This window comes from Lepisosteus platostomus, chromosome 26 (genome assembly GCF_059453375.1).
Source record: "Lepisosteus platostomus isolate fLepPlt1 chromosome 26, fLepPlt1.hap1, whole genome shotgun sequence".
In the NCBI taxonomy this organism is placed as follows: domain Eukaryota; kingdom Metazoa; phylum Chordata; class Actinopteri; order Semionotiformes; family Lepisosteidae; genus Lepisosteus; species Lepisosteus platostomus.
In genome coordinates this window covers 9387472-9403107 of record NC_142636.1, presented here as the reverse complement: position 1 = coordinate 9403107, position 15636 = coordinate 9387472, and the positions used below count along the sequence as shown (strand labels likewise).

General features: G+C 48.2%; 1 protein-coding gene across 9 annotated transcripts in view; it reads right to left on the bottom strand.

Moving 5' to 3' along the window:
- The window catches only part of sema6cb (semaphorin 6Cb), a 123327-nt gene that overhangs the window by 3706 nt on the left and 103985 nt on the right, over positions 1-15636 (bottom strand). For 8 of the 9 annotated variants that reach the window (XM_088621556.1, XM_088621555.1, XM_088621560.1 and 5 more), the window contains 3 exons: positions 14649-14707; positions 14440-14490; positions 10855-10995 (listed from right to left, as the gene is read on the bottom strand). In XM_088621556.1, the coding sequence (XP_088477682.1) occupies positions 10855-10995; positions 14440-14490; positions 14649-14707 (251 nt within the window). The remainder of the gene's footprint in view (positions 1-10854; positions 10996-14439; positions 14491-14648; positions 14708-15636) is intronic. The other variant, XM_088621564.1, reaches the window with a different exon arrangement.

Genomic DNA, 15636 nt, shown 5'->3' with positions numbered 1-15636 from the left:
CTGCAGAGGTGGGGGAGGGGAGGGAGAGAGAGAGACAGGCAAGGAGGGAGAAAGAGTGAGATCAAGAGCCGGGAATCAGATATGCGACATGTCGTATTGCAGCTCAAACGGTACAACTTAAGGGAGACAATTCCCCCGGACAATCGCACAGCAGGCCAGCCGCTGTTCATGAAATTCAAACAAAACAAGGCAGGAAGTTTAATGGCAGAGCTGTCAGTCTAGGAAACTAAGCTATGTTCACACATTTCCCCCTTCTCTATTAATAAAATAACTAGAAAGTGTTCTTGCACAAATTCCACAGGGAGGCTGAAACATGGAGCTCCCTTGTGCAATTGATCCATCTCTAGGCCTTGGCTCACATTTAAATATTGAGAAGGGCGTTTTTATTCGCTTCTTTTCACACGAGCAGGATAAAATCTGATGGAAAAAAGAACACCGCGACCTGCTTTGTAGTTAGAGCGTCTAAGCCTGGTTCTTGTGTTGCCTGGGGAATTGTTTTAAAAGGCTTTGTTTGAAATGCTTGGCAGGGCCGCTTGCTTTTCACACTCAAAGCAAAACTCTTAACATGAATGTTTGTCTTTCTGCCCATTTTGTTCCCCATATCAGATTGAAGTTCCATCCCTGTAGCACCTGTTGTTCAAGGAGACTGAAGGGGAGTGAGTGCCCTGAGATCGGGGTGACCATATGCCTCCGTGTTCATCTGGACACTCGGAGACAGAGATGAAGTTTTGTCTTCATCCTTTAATGAAGTTACACTTCACCTTCATTAAACTGAATCCGATTGTCTAACTGTCCTGAAGAGAAACAACTAACAAAAAATATTGAAGTGTTTTTATTTTTGCATGCTAATTTTGCATTCACTTATGTAACTGAGTAAATCTTTAGCTTCTATTAATGTTGTATCACATCTAAATCACAATGAAGACTCCCAGAAGACACTTATAACGATGGCCAGCTGTTCACTTGGTCTAACTGATGGCAGGACCAGCCTGCAGCTGATGAATAGTGTTGCAGTTTTACTGTGCGCAGTCATTAGACTGACCATGATCTATATCTCAGCAAATCTATCATGCATAATTCATACATCAGTTTCTTTAAACTTAAGTTCAATGCAGAAATCCTGTTGCATCTTAAAATGTCCTTGGCAAAGCCAGATGGTCACTTAAACTGAGATCAAGTCTACTGTTCAGCTGCAACGACATCCCTGCACAAGTGTGTGTTGCATCTCAGCACAACCAAGTCGGCTGGGAGCTCTCAAAAACTGTAATGGTTTTGGAATTTGAACCAAAACACCAACACCAGTGCAAGTACCTCTTGTCTATTACACATTATCCATCACCTACCTCGGTCACAACCATGCCCTCCAAGATCTTAATCCTACAGAAAAACAGTGCGGTGTTCACACCTCCCAGGTAGCGTTATTCTTTAAAGCTGGGATGCTAACCTTGGCTAATCTCTAGGACAGGTCTGATCAGCCTAGCCTCCGTGAGTTCGCTTTCTCACCCCCTTTACACTTCTGAGATGCAGATTTGAGCTATATGTGCAGAGCATACACCACTTGGCCCTGTTGCACTTCACCAGAGAAGGGTGAAGTTAGTCCTCAAGGCAAAGAACTTGACAATCTTTTAAGAAAAGCACAATTTAAAATGCAGTGAAACTAAAGCAGTTTCTGTGGATGCCTTTGGCCATGGAATACTAAAACGGAGCACAATTTCAGCCATCACCTACCACAGATTAGGCTCATCTGCAAAAGATCTAGCATCTGTTAGACTGGGCACTGTACAATCGGTGACAAAACTCCATATAGCAAATTAGTGGCTGAAATGATCTCAGCCACAAGGGAACAGACTGCAGGTGCTGCAGTTTGGATAATTTTCTTAGCTTCCTACCAAGATGCTACAGCTGGTACATCCACAGCGGCATTGAGGAAAAACAAGGAAAGGAAATTCTGCAGGCAGCTTTTCAAGTTATTTACAGCAACATGCTTAGCATTGAAAAAAAGACAGCACATCCACAGACCTTCAAGAGATACTAAATATCCTTTCAAAACTGCAGCAGAGCCATGAAAAGATGGAACATCCTGCACAGCAGATGCAAAGCAAATACAGAAGTTTGTTTCAATATCTGAGACAATTACAGAGTGAGTGATAAAGGGTATTTGCAAACCGGATGCAGTAAATCAAAGACTTTTAAAGAATAATAGCCATTTTGACGAGATTACCAAACTAATTTCTGAAAAGAAACATGCTAGGGTTTTGGGAATTATATAAATGCACACATCTGTCTCGCTATAGAGTGAGGGAGAAAGAGCAAAGTACTGCAGATTCCTAAGGGATCTGTGTGAAATTTGAAATTTGAATGATTTGGGGAAAAAAAACCCAACAGATCCCTGTTCAGAAGGTCTGAAGGCAAAGTCACACTTCGATTCAGGGAATTTAACTTTATCTTGGAAGTGGACTATTGGACTTTCATTCAAGTTTTCAAAATCCTGAAGGAAAACAGAGAAAACTAAGAGAGGATTTTTTTTACACCTGGGGGGGGGGACAGTATTCGGAGTATTCAGATACAGCGCTAGCAACCTAATCAAGGCAGGCCAAACAGCCTCCTCCTGCTTGTACTCTTCTTCTGTCCTACAGACAACCCCTTGAGAGTTGAAGGAGTTCAGTCTTCAGTCTTGACTGGGCTCATGCCCATGAGCTGACATCACTGACATTTTGGTCAAGGTCCCCAAGGGGGGCACTGAATACCCCAGACCATTGCCAACGTATTTTTGGGCCTTTTGGACGAGCGTGTCTGCCAGGCTGAGTAGTCTGCAAGCTGCGTCCACTTTCCTAGAAAAGACAGAGCACAGACCCATACCGCTGCGAGCTGGGGTTGGACGTGGGCTATAAATACAAACTAATCTCCCTGCTAATGCCAAGAATCTCTCTCTCTCTCCCTCTCCCAACTGCGCCGTAAATGTGCCTGCACAGCCCCCGCTCGATAGCATCAGGGGTGAGGGCGCTCTTTGCCCATCTAGCTTCTCTGCGTGCAGATCTTTTTTGTTTGGTGCCTAAATAAAAAAAAAGCCAAGAGCTAGACTCTTTAGGATTGCTAACTGACAGCACACAGGGTCTGAGAAAAAAAGACCTTCTTCAGCTCACCCCACCCACGTGATTTTAATACAGGGCTTCAGACAGACCACCTAGTTCCTAGAAAGCAAGGCACCCCATGTTTCCTCGCCTACTGCGGAACCAGGACCCACAGTTCTGTCTAAGTCTGAGGTAGGAGTTCAGGGCTTTCTCGGTCCTTTAATGTACATACAGGCTCTGGAGATACCGTTTCAAATTGCCAGCACGGCAAACGTATGTCAGTGATTGGGAGAACAGCTGTGAAATTACCTTATACACTCTACTGTTTTGCAGTACTGAAATTTACATTAAGATGGGCATGTCTATTGGAACACAGCTAGAATGTACAATGTATGCCTATCTAAAATAGGTGTTTTTAGGACTGAGGACTGGCCTGTATCCTCTGGACGGTTCCCAAACTCTGGCAGTACAATGCGCATATTAGAAACATTTTTACAACTATTAAAAGCTGTCAGAATTTCTTAATGTAGCTCAGTTATTGATTGATAAAGACAGGTGGCATGGCGTGTGTATATGCCTAAGGACATGCAACAGAGCCCTTCTGAAAACTAGACACCGTAAAGCTCTGCTGGGGTCAGAGAACCCAAATCTTTTGGCAGGGGAGAGTTGTGCTCTGTTTAAGGCCTGGCTCTGTGCGTGTTTGGACTGGGATCGAATCCAGGCAGGGGCAGGGAGAGCTGAACTCGTCACTTGTAATTGCACTGTAAGTGTGCAGACTGTAAGCTTTCTATGTGGGAACTACTTCAAGCAGAAGCACAATGCAATATACTGCACATTAGGGGGAAACAGTCCACATCGTGAGTGGCCGGGGAAGGCAAGGAGGAAAGAAATAATTATATTCTCTAGGAGGTCCCTTACCCACCTGCCTAAGAAGGCGGAGGCATAGCTCTATCTGTGCCTGATGTGGAGAAGCAGGGGAAGGTGGGTCGGTTTGGGGAGGAACAGTATGAACACATACTGCGTTCTCAATGCAGAGCACAGCTGGAATGGAAACCTAGCTCTGACTGTAAATACTTAGCGGCCCAGTGAGATCTGACCTGCAGCGATGCGCTAATCCTTCAGAGTACCGGTTCTCAGCCAGCATCCTCCCTATTCGGAAGTGAGCTGGGGAAGCTGTAGCTTGACAGCGCGTCGCTTGGATGAATAATGAACACACCTTCCCCCAGCAGGGGAGCTGTGACTGATACTGACAGTCCCTGCCACCTCGAGGGGGCTCATGGTGTCACAATGAAGAGTCTCCTCCGGGCCCCATTACCACAGCAAGAAACTCATGACTTACTGAAGGAGCCTCTTGGATTCACACGCCTAAGTCAAACGCAAAGTTTGTCATCCAGCCACGAGGAATCAACAGGAGTTTCGCTAAATTTTCTTTTTAACAACTTGAAAACTTTAAGATTGGCTTTAAATCTGACACATTCACCTGCTGTATGAACACATACTCTGCCCCTGTTGGGTTTCTCTTTCTCTCTGTTAACCTTTACAAAAATACACTGCACACACACACAACAAAGTGGAATTTTTCTACAGCGCTTCTGCAATGACACAAGTAACTTTTTTTAATTGAGACTCTCAGGCCCTGCCGGATCCACAATCTACTGAATGACACAGATGCTACAGTCTATAAACTGGACTGAGCTTGCAAAGCTGGGCAGCGGGCCTGTCCGCAGGGATCAGGGTCATGTCACTAGCCGACTGTGACTGGGGTTCTTTAGGTGGGGCTCAGCTCCAAGGGCAGTGCTCGGACTGCACAAGCAGGGCTTTCTCTCGGCTTCTGGTGAATCAGTGAACACACTGCGCGGTGGTGAGGCTGAGCCCCGAGAGCCCCCTGCAGTGCACAGATGCCGAAAGGCATCTCTTGGTGGGAGAGTGAGTGGAGCCCCCCCTGCACCACCTTGTTCCCCCCACATTAGTACAGGGGTCACCCCTGTTATCTGAGACCCCAAAGAAAAGAGGCAGGTACCTGAAAAACAATGCTAACTGGCAAAACTATATTTCTCAAATAAATGGCACACGCTGAATTGGGAACAGTTACAATGTTTCACTCTGTAATCGCAGATCCCTCAATCTTCAGTGACCAAGAATTCCACAGATTTGGATGAAAATCCTCACTTGAGCCTATATGATCATGAGGCCAGGAACTCATCCAGTGGACTAAGAGTATGTGACCCCCCCCCAGCTTGTAACGGGAGAACGGGGTGCGTCACCCAAAATAATGCTGGTTCCCTCTTCTGTATCCGGGCGAGAAACTGCATCGTTTCTCCAGCAAACACCATTTGGAAAAACTGGAAGCTTCAGACACGCATTGCAAAAAGAAATCTTCGCAGGGCCTGTTTCGGCACATCACTGTGACAGGGCTCAGTAAGACGAGGCCCACTGGTGAGCCCACTGCCTGCGTTGGTAAACACAGGGACCGGGCAGACAGATGCACGGAAGACGGAGACAGATTGTTGGACAGGAGCGACAGACGGGCAGATGGGCAGATCAGTATTTTTAAACTCATTCCCCCGTGAAACAGACGGCTTGTGGGACACATAGGAAGCTATTCTGGGCCCTCTGACAGTTCTTGCTGGTAAAAGCAACGTACAAAGGAAAAACAGCCTGGTGCTGTGACAGGCTGCTAACAGGCACGTTATAAATAACAAGCCGCCGCGTTGCGTAACTAAAGCGACTGCTGCCCCTCGCTGCAAAAGAGCGCCTTGTTATCCTGGCGCTGACAAACCGGGAAACCACGCTAAAGAGAAGGGGCGTGTTGTGAACTCGCACGCCTGCGCACGCGTGAGCCCTGCTGTTCAGAAAACCAGGGGAGCACAAGGATGGGGTGCCTGTGGGGTCAAACGGCACACACAGGACAACACCCCACGCTGGGCAGGAACCCAGAGCTCAAGGAGCTCCGAGACCGCAGCACGAACCACTGCGCCACCCTCAAGTACTGGACCAACAGCAAAGCAGAGGACGCCTGCAGTGCCAAACGGACGCAGGTGGCCTGTGTGTGCCAGCTAATGGGAAGGGAGAGGGGAACAGATCATCTTCTCAGTTGGGCTGATTGGGAACAGGTGCTGCGTCATTCACAGATTGTAAAACGGAAAATAGCTGGGTGACTCCATGGCAGGGTGAGGTAGCGCTACTGTGACCGGTCAGCATGAAAAGAGCACTTTGGAACGTGGCGTTTCTGAAAGCTGAGGCCTGCGGAGTGGACAAGTACTTGCACTGATGCTCCGCATTTTTGACTGGAGAGCAGAGCAGAGCCAGCTCACACCAGTCTGTACTCCTCTCTCTCATTGTCCCTGCCACTCAGGAGGACTGAAGGAAACCTTTGGGGTTCAAAAGCTTTCATGTGTCTCCCCTTGAAAGCTGCCTGCAAATGTATCCCCCCCCCGGCTTAAATCTATCATCCCTGTTGAATGTGTGAAAAAAACATGAAGATGCCAGGAAGGAAAAAAAAAAAGAAAATCTGCTGCAGAACAAGCCAAGCAAGGGGCCCCCTCTAACAGTCCCAGAAGACAAAAAGAATTCATTAAAATTAACTGGATCCTGGAGTGAGAAAACAAGTTGAGGACTAGTTTGGCCATACTTTGCAAAAAAAGGATGTCTTTCCTTTTATCTTTTATTTCTATTACTTTCATGCAAATCTAAGGCTGCAATGTGCACGCTAGTCCTTGACTCAGTCTTGCCTCTTCTCAGGCTCTCTATTGATATTTGCGGTGTTCGTTTTTTTTTCCCCTTTCCCTTTATTCCCAAAGGATGGGAATGAGATTTGTCTCTGATGGTTGCGCTGCCGTCTACATAAAGGTCAGAAATGACAGGAGAAATGGAAAAAAATGTTTTTCAGAATCGAGGAGTGCACCTGAGCAATTCAGAAAATGAACACTGGAACTAGAGCATGCTTTCCCTGTGATTTCTGTGATTTACTCTTAATAGCAGGCACCTGCCAAGCCCAGCTGGCTGAGCGATGAATGGGTTTTGCCTGGGGGGGCGTCGCAGTGCAGGGGTGGGGAGTGGGGTTCTCCGCAAAATGCCGAGTCGGTAAAGTCAGGTCAGAGCTGGGAAAGGGACATGGGGTTTGGGGAAGAGAGGGATTTTTGGTACAGATGGAGGGGGGTGACATATTAGTACAACTTGGAACACTGCAGGTTAATCAGGAGCAGATCCCTAAAGAGGAAAAAGCCACACCCACAAGGGGATCAGTGTTACAGAAGGAGGGTCTGGACACAAAACAGCAAAAGGCTTGGCTTTCCCTGCACTTCAGGGGCTAACACTGATGCAGGAGGCTCCAGGCGTCAGCTCTGACAGACCCCAGGAACCCTCTAGGACAGAGGAGTCCAATCCCAGTCCTTTTTGCCCCAACCCTCCCATAGTTCCTGAAAACCACCTGGGAGATGAAAATGATCCTTTTACCCAGATTCTTCAAAGGGTGAAAGACCTTCCCCCAAGGGGCAAAAAAGCTGCAAGACCATTTTGCTTCTTTCCCCCAGTGCTCCTGTGGTTAGCACGCCACAAGTCCGCAGTAACGGCAATGGGAGGCAGGCATTTCTGCACCTGAACCTTCCTCCGGAAACACTAATCACGCTAAGGGGTCAGGTTCAGCCAATCACTGCTTGGGTGAATCTGGGATGAGCCAATCACTGCCGAGGTGGTGGGCAGGAAGTGGTCCCTGTGTGCCCCCAGTTCCCTTAAAGAAAAAGAGGCCTGACGCTGCCTCACACCATGACACTCATCTGTGAAGCTGGTTCATGATGCAAGAGGTACAGGTGGCCAATATTAAAATGTTTTACAAAAGGAAGGGAGAAACATCTGGAGTTAGGAGGCCTGTATTATAGCCTGACCCTCGTTTTTAGACTAGGAGGGGAGTAACATCCATGTCCAAAAGGACATCATAAGGGTGTGCTTTATCAATACTCCCACAATGACCTGGGGCAGTCGGTTTCAATGAGGTGTCCCTCCTCTATTTGTCAGTGTGCTTCACAGCTTCACAGAGCAGTGAGCGACCCCTGTTATGGCTGGAGACACACCCTCTACTTTACCTCAGTTTGGGGCCAATCTTTTGCTGCTGGTGACCAGGCCCAGATGAGTTAAGTCTAAGCCGTTACCCGTGCCGGCTGCGACTGTCGCAGCTAGGACTGCACCGAATTAGAATCTCTTCTGATTCTCCTGAATGGGTAGGCGGCAAAATCCAGCTGTGTATTAGAGCTTCTCATCACCAAGTCAGGAATCGTACCCATGGAGCTCATGTCTGAGTATGGAACGAGTGGTGGTGTCACACGTAGCCTTTCTGACTCGAACATGTGCAGCAGAAACGATAAGGCGATGATCCACTTTTGCAAACACGTGCACTGGCTAATGCCAGTCATCTCTCCATCTTGAGCCTTAAAGCAGCAGCTGCTGCTGCTTTTCTTTTTTCTGCCTTTCATTATAAGATTTCTGCCAATTCCAGCACAAACAGTTCACTGAGAAGTCCTGCAGGATCCCCTGATGTTCTGCGGTTCCTGACCCAAGGAGACAGGCTGAATCAGCTTTGTTGAGCTTCATTTGGCCCAATGAAGACCTCCTCTACAGCTCTGAAGGCCATCTCTTCTACTTCGATTTCTGTACCCACCCAATTTGGTCGTACACATATGCTCCAACTCCTGTACCTCTCACGGGGAATATCAGACCTTAGTACAGCGATAGCCAAGTCCTGGCTCTTCCTGTTCACTGACCACTGAATCAGCCGTTTTCTTGGCCAAACCATCGGAAGATGTGCTGCTCGCACTTGCCATGCTCCTCCAAGGAGTTGGCACTGACTGGACTGAGGAAACAGGCCCCAGCACCCAGAGAGTCATTCCTGTGCCCGCCAGCCAGAGGGGGACCCCAGGGCTAGCTCCCGCCCCACCTGCTGGGGAAATCCCGAGGGCAGCTGTCTGTCGACACCAACACAACCCCCAGTACAAGGACCGAGGGGGGAATGGGAATTACAGCCCTAGTGGGATGGCAGTCCGTGAGGACTGGAGAGAAGCCATCCTGTCGTAAAGGGTTAACCCACCCCGTGCTGGACGCACTAAATGTGGCCTTGCAAATTAACCTCCCCTCCCACAGCTCCTGGGCCTCGATCGCGAGCCCCCTCGGAGATCCAGCAGGGCAGCCAGGCCCCTGAAGAGCGCAAGCCCCGCTCTGATTTCTGGTTTGTTTGCTTGGTTGTCGTTTTAATGAATCGCGGGGCCCTCACACGCTCCATTATCTTGCTGACAGCCTCGCTCTTCGGCCAAATTAGCCGCGAGCTGCGGAACGCTGCTCCGAGGGGCTGGGGGGGGGGGGTTGTTTCGGGTTCACTCTCTGTACGCATTCGAATACGCCCACGACCAGCGGGCAGACAGCGGAATTTAAGAGGGAGAGCAAGAAGAAAACAACACTCAAGCCTCAGATACAGAAACCAAGGCTCTGGAAATACCAAAAAAAAAAATCACAACAACACATGTAAAGCAAAGCCCTGGAATCCTCTTAGCGTGTCGGATGCGTGGGTTCTGGCTTTTAATGCAGAACCCCCTGAGTGCAATTTTACAGTAGCAGCTACTGCAGAGTTCACAGCTTTGCTTCCGCTCGAGAAGTGAAGAAATTACCGTCTCTCCATAAGTAAAGACAACGACACTAACAAACTAAACTAAACAGCCCTCACCGCTGTACTTCTCTGACGGATCTGAGTTGGGTTGGAGTGACCAGCAGCGGCAGCCGATTTTTTCTTTTTGGCCGCGCTTGCACCGGGGTAAAACAGCAGCACGGGAAAAGCAGATGGAGAGCAGGGGGCGGCACCGATCCGCTCCACTGTGGAGTGGTCTGGCCTTGTGGGAGCGGGACCAGGGCACTTCAAGAGTGCCTGATCTGGCACAGGTCTGTGTACGAGCACTCCCGACCCCGGCACAGCGCTTTACTTCGTGCCGTCCTCCTGTCTGAATGGACACAGACATTTATTTATGCAGTGTCTTCTAAGGCGAGTTTAGTTCCCCCAGAGTGCATGCCGACTGGGAGATTTGGGAATACCTGGGAATATTCAGATAAGAGAGTCCAGATTTCGGTTGCTCTTAGATTGGTGGTGCGCAAGAAAACCTTTTCTTTTTCTTTACAGGTAGACACTTCATTACTGTGTTTTCAGCTGAAGCAGGGGGAGAGTTCACAATCAAGTTCATATTGAAAATATACAGTGTGCTTTGTTTGCGAACTGCTTGTGTTTGCATACTGAACACAACCGCTTATCGCCCAAGCCATTTCCTCTTGAAGGTGGTTTTGCACGTGTTTTCATGTTTCATGTTTGGGAGGGGAGATCTGACGAGTGAAGGAGTTTCCAGAAATAAATGGTCAGAGTTGATGGTGAGAAGCTCAATGTTAGTTGAAGTCCCCAAGATCCTTCAAGAAAAGTCAGGATGAGATGCGAATCGATGAGGCCATGAAAGCTTGGTCAACACACCCCTTTCATCTTATTTGCACATTGCAATTGTGCTCTTAAGTTTTATTTTTGCCAGAAGACTGCTAAGGGGCAGTGAATTTGCTTTGGTGTTTTACACGCTGTATGACTGGGTGTGTCTCTTTTGGAAAGAGGGTTAAGCAGTATGTCTATGTTATTGGCTCTTGGCGCAGGAGAGCATTAGTGCCAGCCTCAAGTCCTCTACAGTTAAGCTTTTAGCCCCACAGTGCATCACAGTGCAGTTGTTACACCTCACACCAGTTAGATAGACAGGAACAGCCCCGCCCTTACCCTCCGTCTCCACACTGATCTCCTCGGAGTCAGGTGACCCCTCCCCACCAATGGGAGAGTGGCCATCCGGACCGGTACCTTTGACCTTTGGGAAATCCGCTCCCCGATTGGTGGCGCTCAAGCTTGTGGGTGTGGTCTTTCCTGTGGTTAACGGGGTGGAATTGGGGGACAAGTTTGGAGTCAGACAATCTTTCTCACACAACATAATAAAGCAAAAAATGGAACACATTGAATTTGGCTTAAACTTTAGTGCCATGTCTTGGACTGCTGGTGTCACATGCCGTCAAACCTGAATGTCGCAGTTGGCTTGTATACACTGGGCTGCAAATGCATTGATAAAAGGAGAACCTCAAACCTTCATATCCCTCTGTGGGTTTGTAACGAATGGTCACTGAACGAACAAAAACAGAGTCTGATGTCTCCTCTGCAGGACAGAGCACCAGGGGGTTCAGCAAACTCAGACAGGAGGAGCAGAGGCAGTGCCAAGAGGACAAATGAAAGAGGGAGCAGAGCTAGAGGATTTGGAATGGGAACAGATCCAGGTGACCAATCCTGCGTCCCAGCCACTGGACTGATTAGCTATCTACTAAGGGGCCGTAAGATGGTCACATAACAATAATAAATATAGAGAGAAGACTTGGTGTTGCAGTAAACAGGACATAAACAAGGTCCTAATATCCTATAAAAGGGGTGATATTAACTCATTATCTATGCTAATTGAACAGGTAGGCAAATTCTTACTGGGGCCTCTGAAAGTTGCCAAGTCTGGGTTCTTCTAGCATCTAGACATTCACAGCCCCTCTCGCCAATCCAGCAGTCTGGTGCATCAGCTCTGTTCTTACAACCCTGACACGGTGGAAACACATTCTGCCGCACTGTGCCTTTCGCTTTTATGTAGAAAGCGGCGTGCCGACAGGCTTGACTCATTCAGATCACAGTCACGTTCTCGTCGCTGTTTACAGAGCCCGTCTCTGATAGCAGGAAGACATTAAAACAAGCCTGTACGTGTATTTCAGACTGCACTTTACCCCCAATATAAAAGGCAGAGAGCGCACGGGTCTCAAATGAACGTTTCAGTTGCAATTTAAAGCACACCAAATTCAATAAGGCCTTCAATTCTTCTCAGACACCGCGCTCGGCTTCTTATTTCCCCACCCTCCGAGGTCTTTGACTCCAAAGTTTAATAAAAAACAAACAAAACAAAAAGCTTTGATTTCAGACCAACAGAAGCATGTTCAAGTCCCCTGATCGAGGCTGCGTTGGTCCTTGGTCCCTGCCTGTCATGTCTGTCTGTCCTGGATTGATTTAGAGTGCAAGAGAGACCCTGACTTCCAGCTGCCAGGTTCGGCTCAGAAATGGGCACCCCGGCAGACTACCCACTGTGCCAACCAATTCACCAACACCCCCACTGCAGGGCATCTGGGCTCCTGCTTGACGGAGGACAGCTGTTGTTGTTTCTGCTACTGGTTTCATTTTTTTATATACCCTGGACAGAACCCCACAAGAAGGGAGATTAGCGCCTGAATCCTCGCTGTGATGCTTGCCGAGAACCGGGCGACAATGCAGAGGGCGACCTGCAGGGGGGCGCCCTCTGTGCTCCATCTGAACACCACACAACCCTTCCTCCTGTGCCAAGGTGACTTCAACAAAAAAAAAAAGTTCACTGGGCCTTTCTGAACTATAAGATTCTCCTGTTTCCCCCGCGGAGGAAGAAGAGAGCCTGTGCGGCCGACTATCATCTCCACCATCGTTGCTGGCAGATATTTTCAGTTATTTCTAGTTAAGCCTCTTATATGCTGTGTGGATCGTGTGAACGGTAATGTAGGTTTACTCTTCCCTCGCTCTCTCCAAGTCCTCGCGTTTTTTTCAGCCCCGGTAATTCAGTCTACGCCTTGACAAGCCCACATTCGAGCGCGGGAGACCAAAGGCAAATGAATGTCAGCTAATCTTACTGCCCGACTAAGATTTTTACACCTGGCAAACCTTAATCCCTACAGGAATTGGTCCAGTGGGAGGGATATCCAGATGGCTTTAACACCAAGACTATAATACAGCACTGTGGTGTAAATAGTAGAGCTGGAATTAGAATTTCTAACTTGTGGAAATGTGTTTGGAGCTACAGATAAAACCTTCTGTGCAAAGTCTGTCCAACTTCCTTTTACTACCATTGCTTTCCTATCTATTAAATATTAATTAATCTTTTCATGAAACTTGGGGACTGATTTATTTCCTTTCTTCTTTGACACCTTGGCGATTCCCTTTGGTTCCATCTGAAAATCTGACTCCAGTTCCAGCTACAGGTCCTCCGATATTCTGCAGGCAGAGCCCCCCCCCACCCCGAGCCGAGCGGACGCGCTCCCATCACAGATCCTGCTCTGGAGCGCCTGCTTCCCATTCCTTGATTTCCGATCTGCTCCGATCTGTCCGACAGGAGCCAAACGCACAGTACGAGCTGTAGATGCCTCGCACGCAGGCTTCATGGAAACAGCCCGGCGCTCTGGAGCTTGTGCACGCCGGCTCGCTCCTTCTAAAGAGCCCCGGGGGTCTAATTGCAGGGCTGTTATTCTGTTGTGGAGCCCTGTGGCCACATGCCGGACATAGCTGTCAGCGTGCATGTCACCGGCAGACCACCACGCCTTGCGGAAGGAATGCGCCGAGCGACCAGCGCTCCGGATCCGCGCTACGGGAGGCGAATGGCAGAGGAAGATGGAAAAGGCGCTGAGCTGCACGCGGAAGTCTCCCGCCTGCTCGTTTTTTCGTGGTTTTCCGCGGAACGGAACGGCGCGTGTCCCCAGCGCCCTGGAGCGCCCACCTCACCGGAGTGATCTTTCAACCTCGGCGACATCCACTTTGCTGTGGCTGCCCCGTTCTCAATTTGGGGATCGGGGGCAGTGGGAATTCAAAATGCAAGCAGAAATTGTAAGACTCGAACAAATTTTAGTGTTTGAGATGACTGATTTATAATTATAGTGAAGGATCCCCACAACCCCAAGAGGAAATGGACCAGTATGCACACTTGTGTGTGTTTTGAGGGTGCTTAGAGCAATGATGTCTGTATAATTTTCACCTTAAAAGCTTTTTTTCATATCACTGCGCTCCATAAATATTGAATTGCATAAATATAAATTAAAACACAACTAATTGCTAAGTAAATAATAAACACTACAGTAAGAGCTGTCATAAAATAAGTACCCGTTTCACAGCCAAGTGTTTCACAGCGACAAACGAAATCAGAGAGCAACTCCTCGCTGCATTACTGGGCTCCAAGTTGCTCTGTGGAGCCTGCTGGCCATTTCACATGCATGCTTTTGTGTTTATGGCACCACAAGCCCCCCCACCTAATGCAAGGTTGAAAGGTCACACCACCCTGGGATTTAAACATTCAATGGTCTGTATTTACTCTGGGACCGTGCATGCCCAGGATCTCCTGGGTCAGAACCTTGAGAACGGGTCTGGAGCATGAACATCAGTGACTGGCAATAATCTGGTACTCATCTGCTTCCTTATCCTTTACAAATGGACGAGGCACAACGGAAAGCAAAGGCAAAAACAGTCAAAATGACAGCCCGTCAGACAGGAACTCACCGTAGGCTGAGTCAACCGCAGGAATTTGATTCCGAGTGGTAGCCAGGACATCTACAAACATAGAAAGGCAACCAAGAAGAATTACAGAAGAGACAAACCAGCGAATAATCAAATTCATTTTTAGGGGTGTAAGAAGATGTGGTCCCAGAGGAGGAGAGGACTCCTCAGGGGTAGCATGTCAGACGCACAGCTCAGGAGGGCCTGCTCACCGTGACAGCTATCCGGGTGCTGGGTGTAGCCGTTCTCGATGTCCTGCTCGAAGCCGGCCCTGATTTAGAGAGAGAGAGGAAGACAGCAGGTCAGGTCATTGGAGCTGTCCTTCAGGTCTTGTTAAGGAAGTGCTGGGAAACATGGGGCACCTGGAACAGGATGGGGTGCCCCTGCATTGCATTGCCAAAAACATCTGCATTGGTCATAATTGTTGCCCCACCTCCCCAAGTCAAAGGAACAAACTCCCTTAGCATCAGGTAACACCAATAGTCCACAACAATACCAGGCAACACACCGCTATCCCACAATACCTCAGGTGGATACAAGGAGTATCCCCCATTCCATCTCCACGGGTGTCCCTATCCATGTGCGCCTTTCAGTTGTGTGAGGGGAAGGTTCACTGGTGCAAACTGGGAATTCTTTGTCATTTAAAAATACTACACCATCTCTCAGTAATGTATTAGTTGTTTTGCCGTGATATTAGTTTTGGTTTCTCCTAACCTCAGTGACCCTGTTCTCCCTTCTAGCTGATCTAGTCCAGTCTGGACCAGTGATCTCTGGACATTTGGCCCCAGAACTCCCTCTGAATTAGTGCCCTTACGTGGAAGTCCCTGAAACACTTTTAAAGATTTGGCACAACCTCCATCTTGATTTTTGTTGGTCAAGGCATTTGTACATCTTTCTTCCTTCCGCTGTTTTTCTATATTCGCCTGCTAGCTCTTGAGCCAGTAGAAAGCCCATAAAACAGATTGCGATTTATTCATCATCCCACTACACAGCCTCTCCTGAACAATGCTGTGCAGAGGGCACAGCTTTGTTGTTAAAAAGAACTTAAATATATTACAGAAAAACAGCCTACTTCACTGATCGCAACACAAAGGGTCCAAACTGAAAGGTAGGAACAGGTCACAGATATGGGGACAGAGGAACAGAACAACGTACAATACAAAAAGCGAAATTTAAGAAGCCTAAATTAAACGATTATAC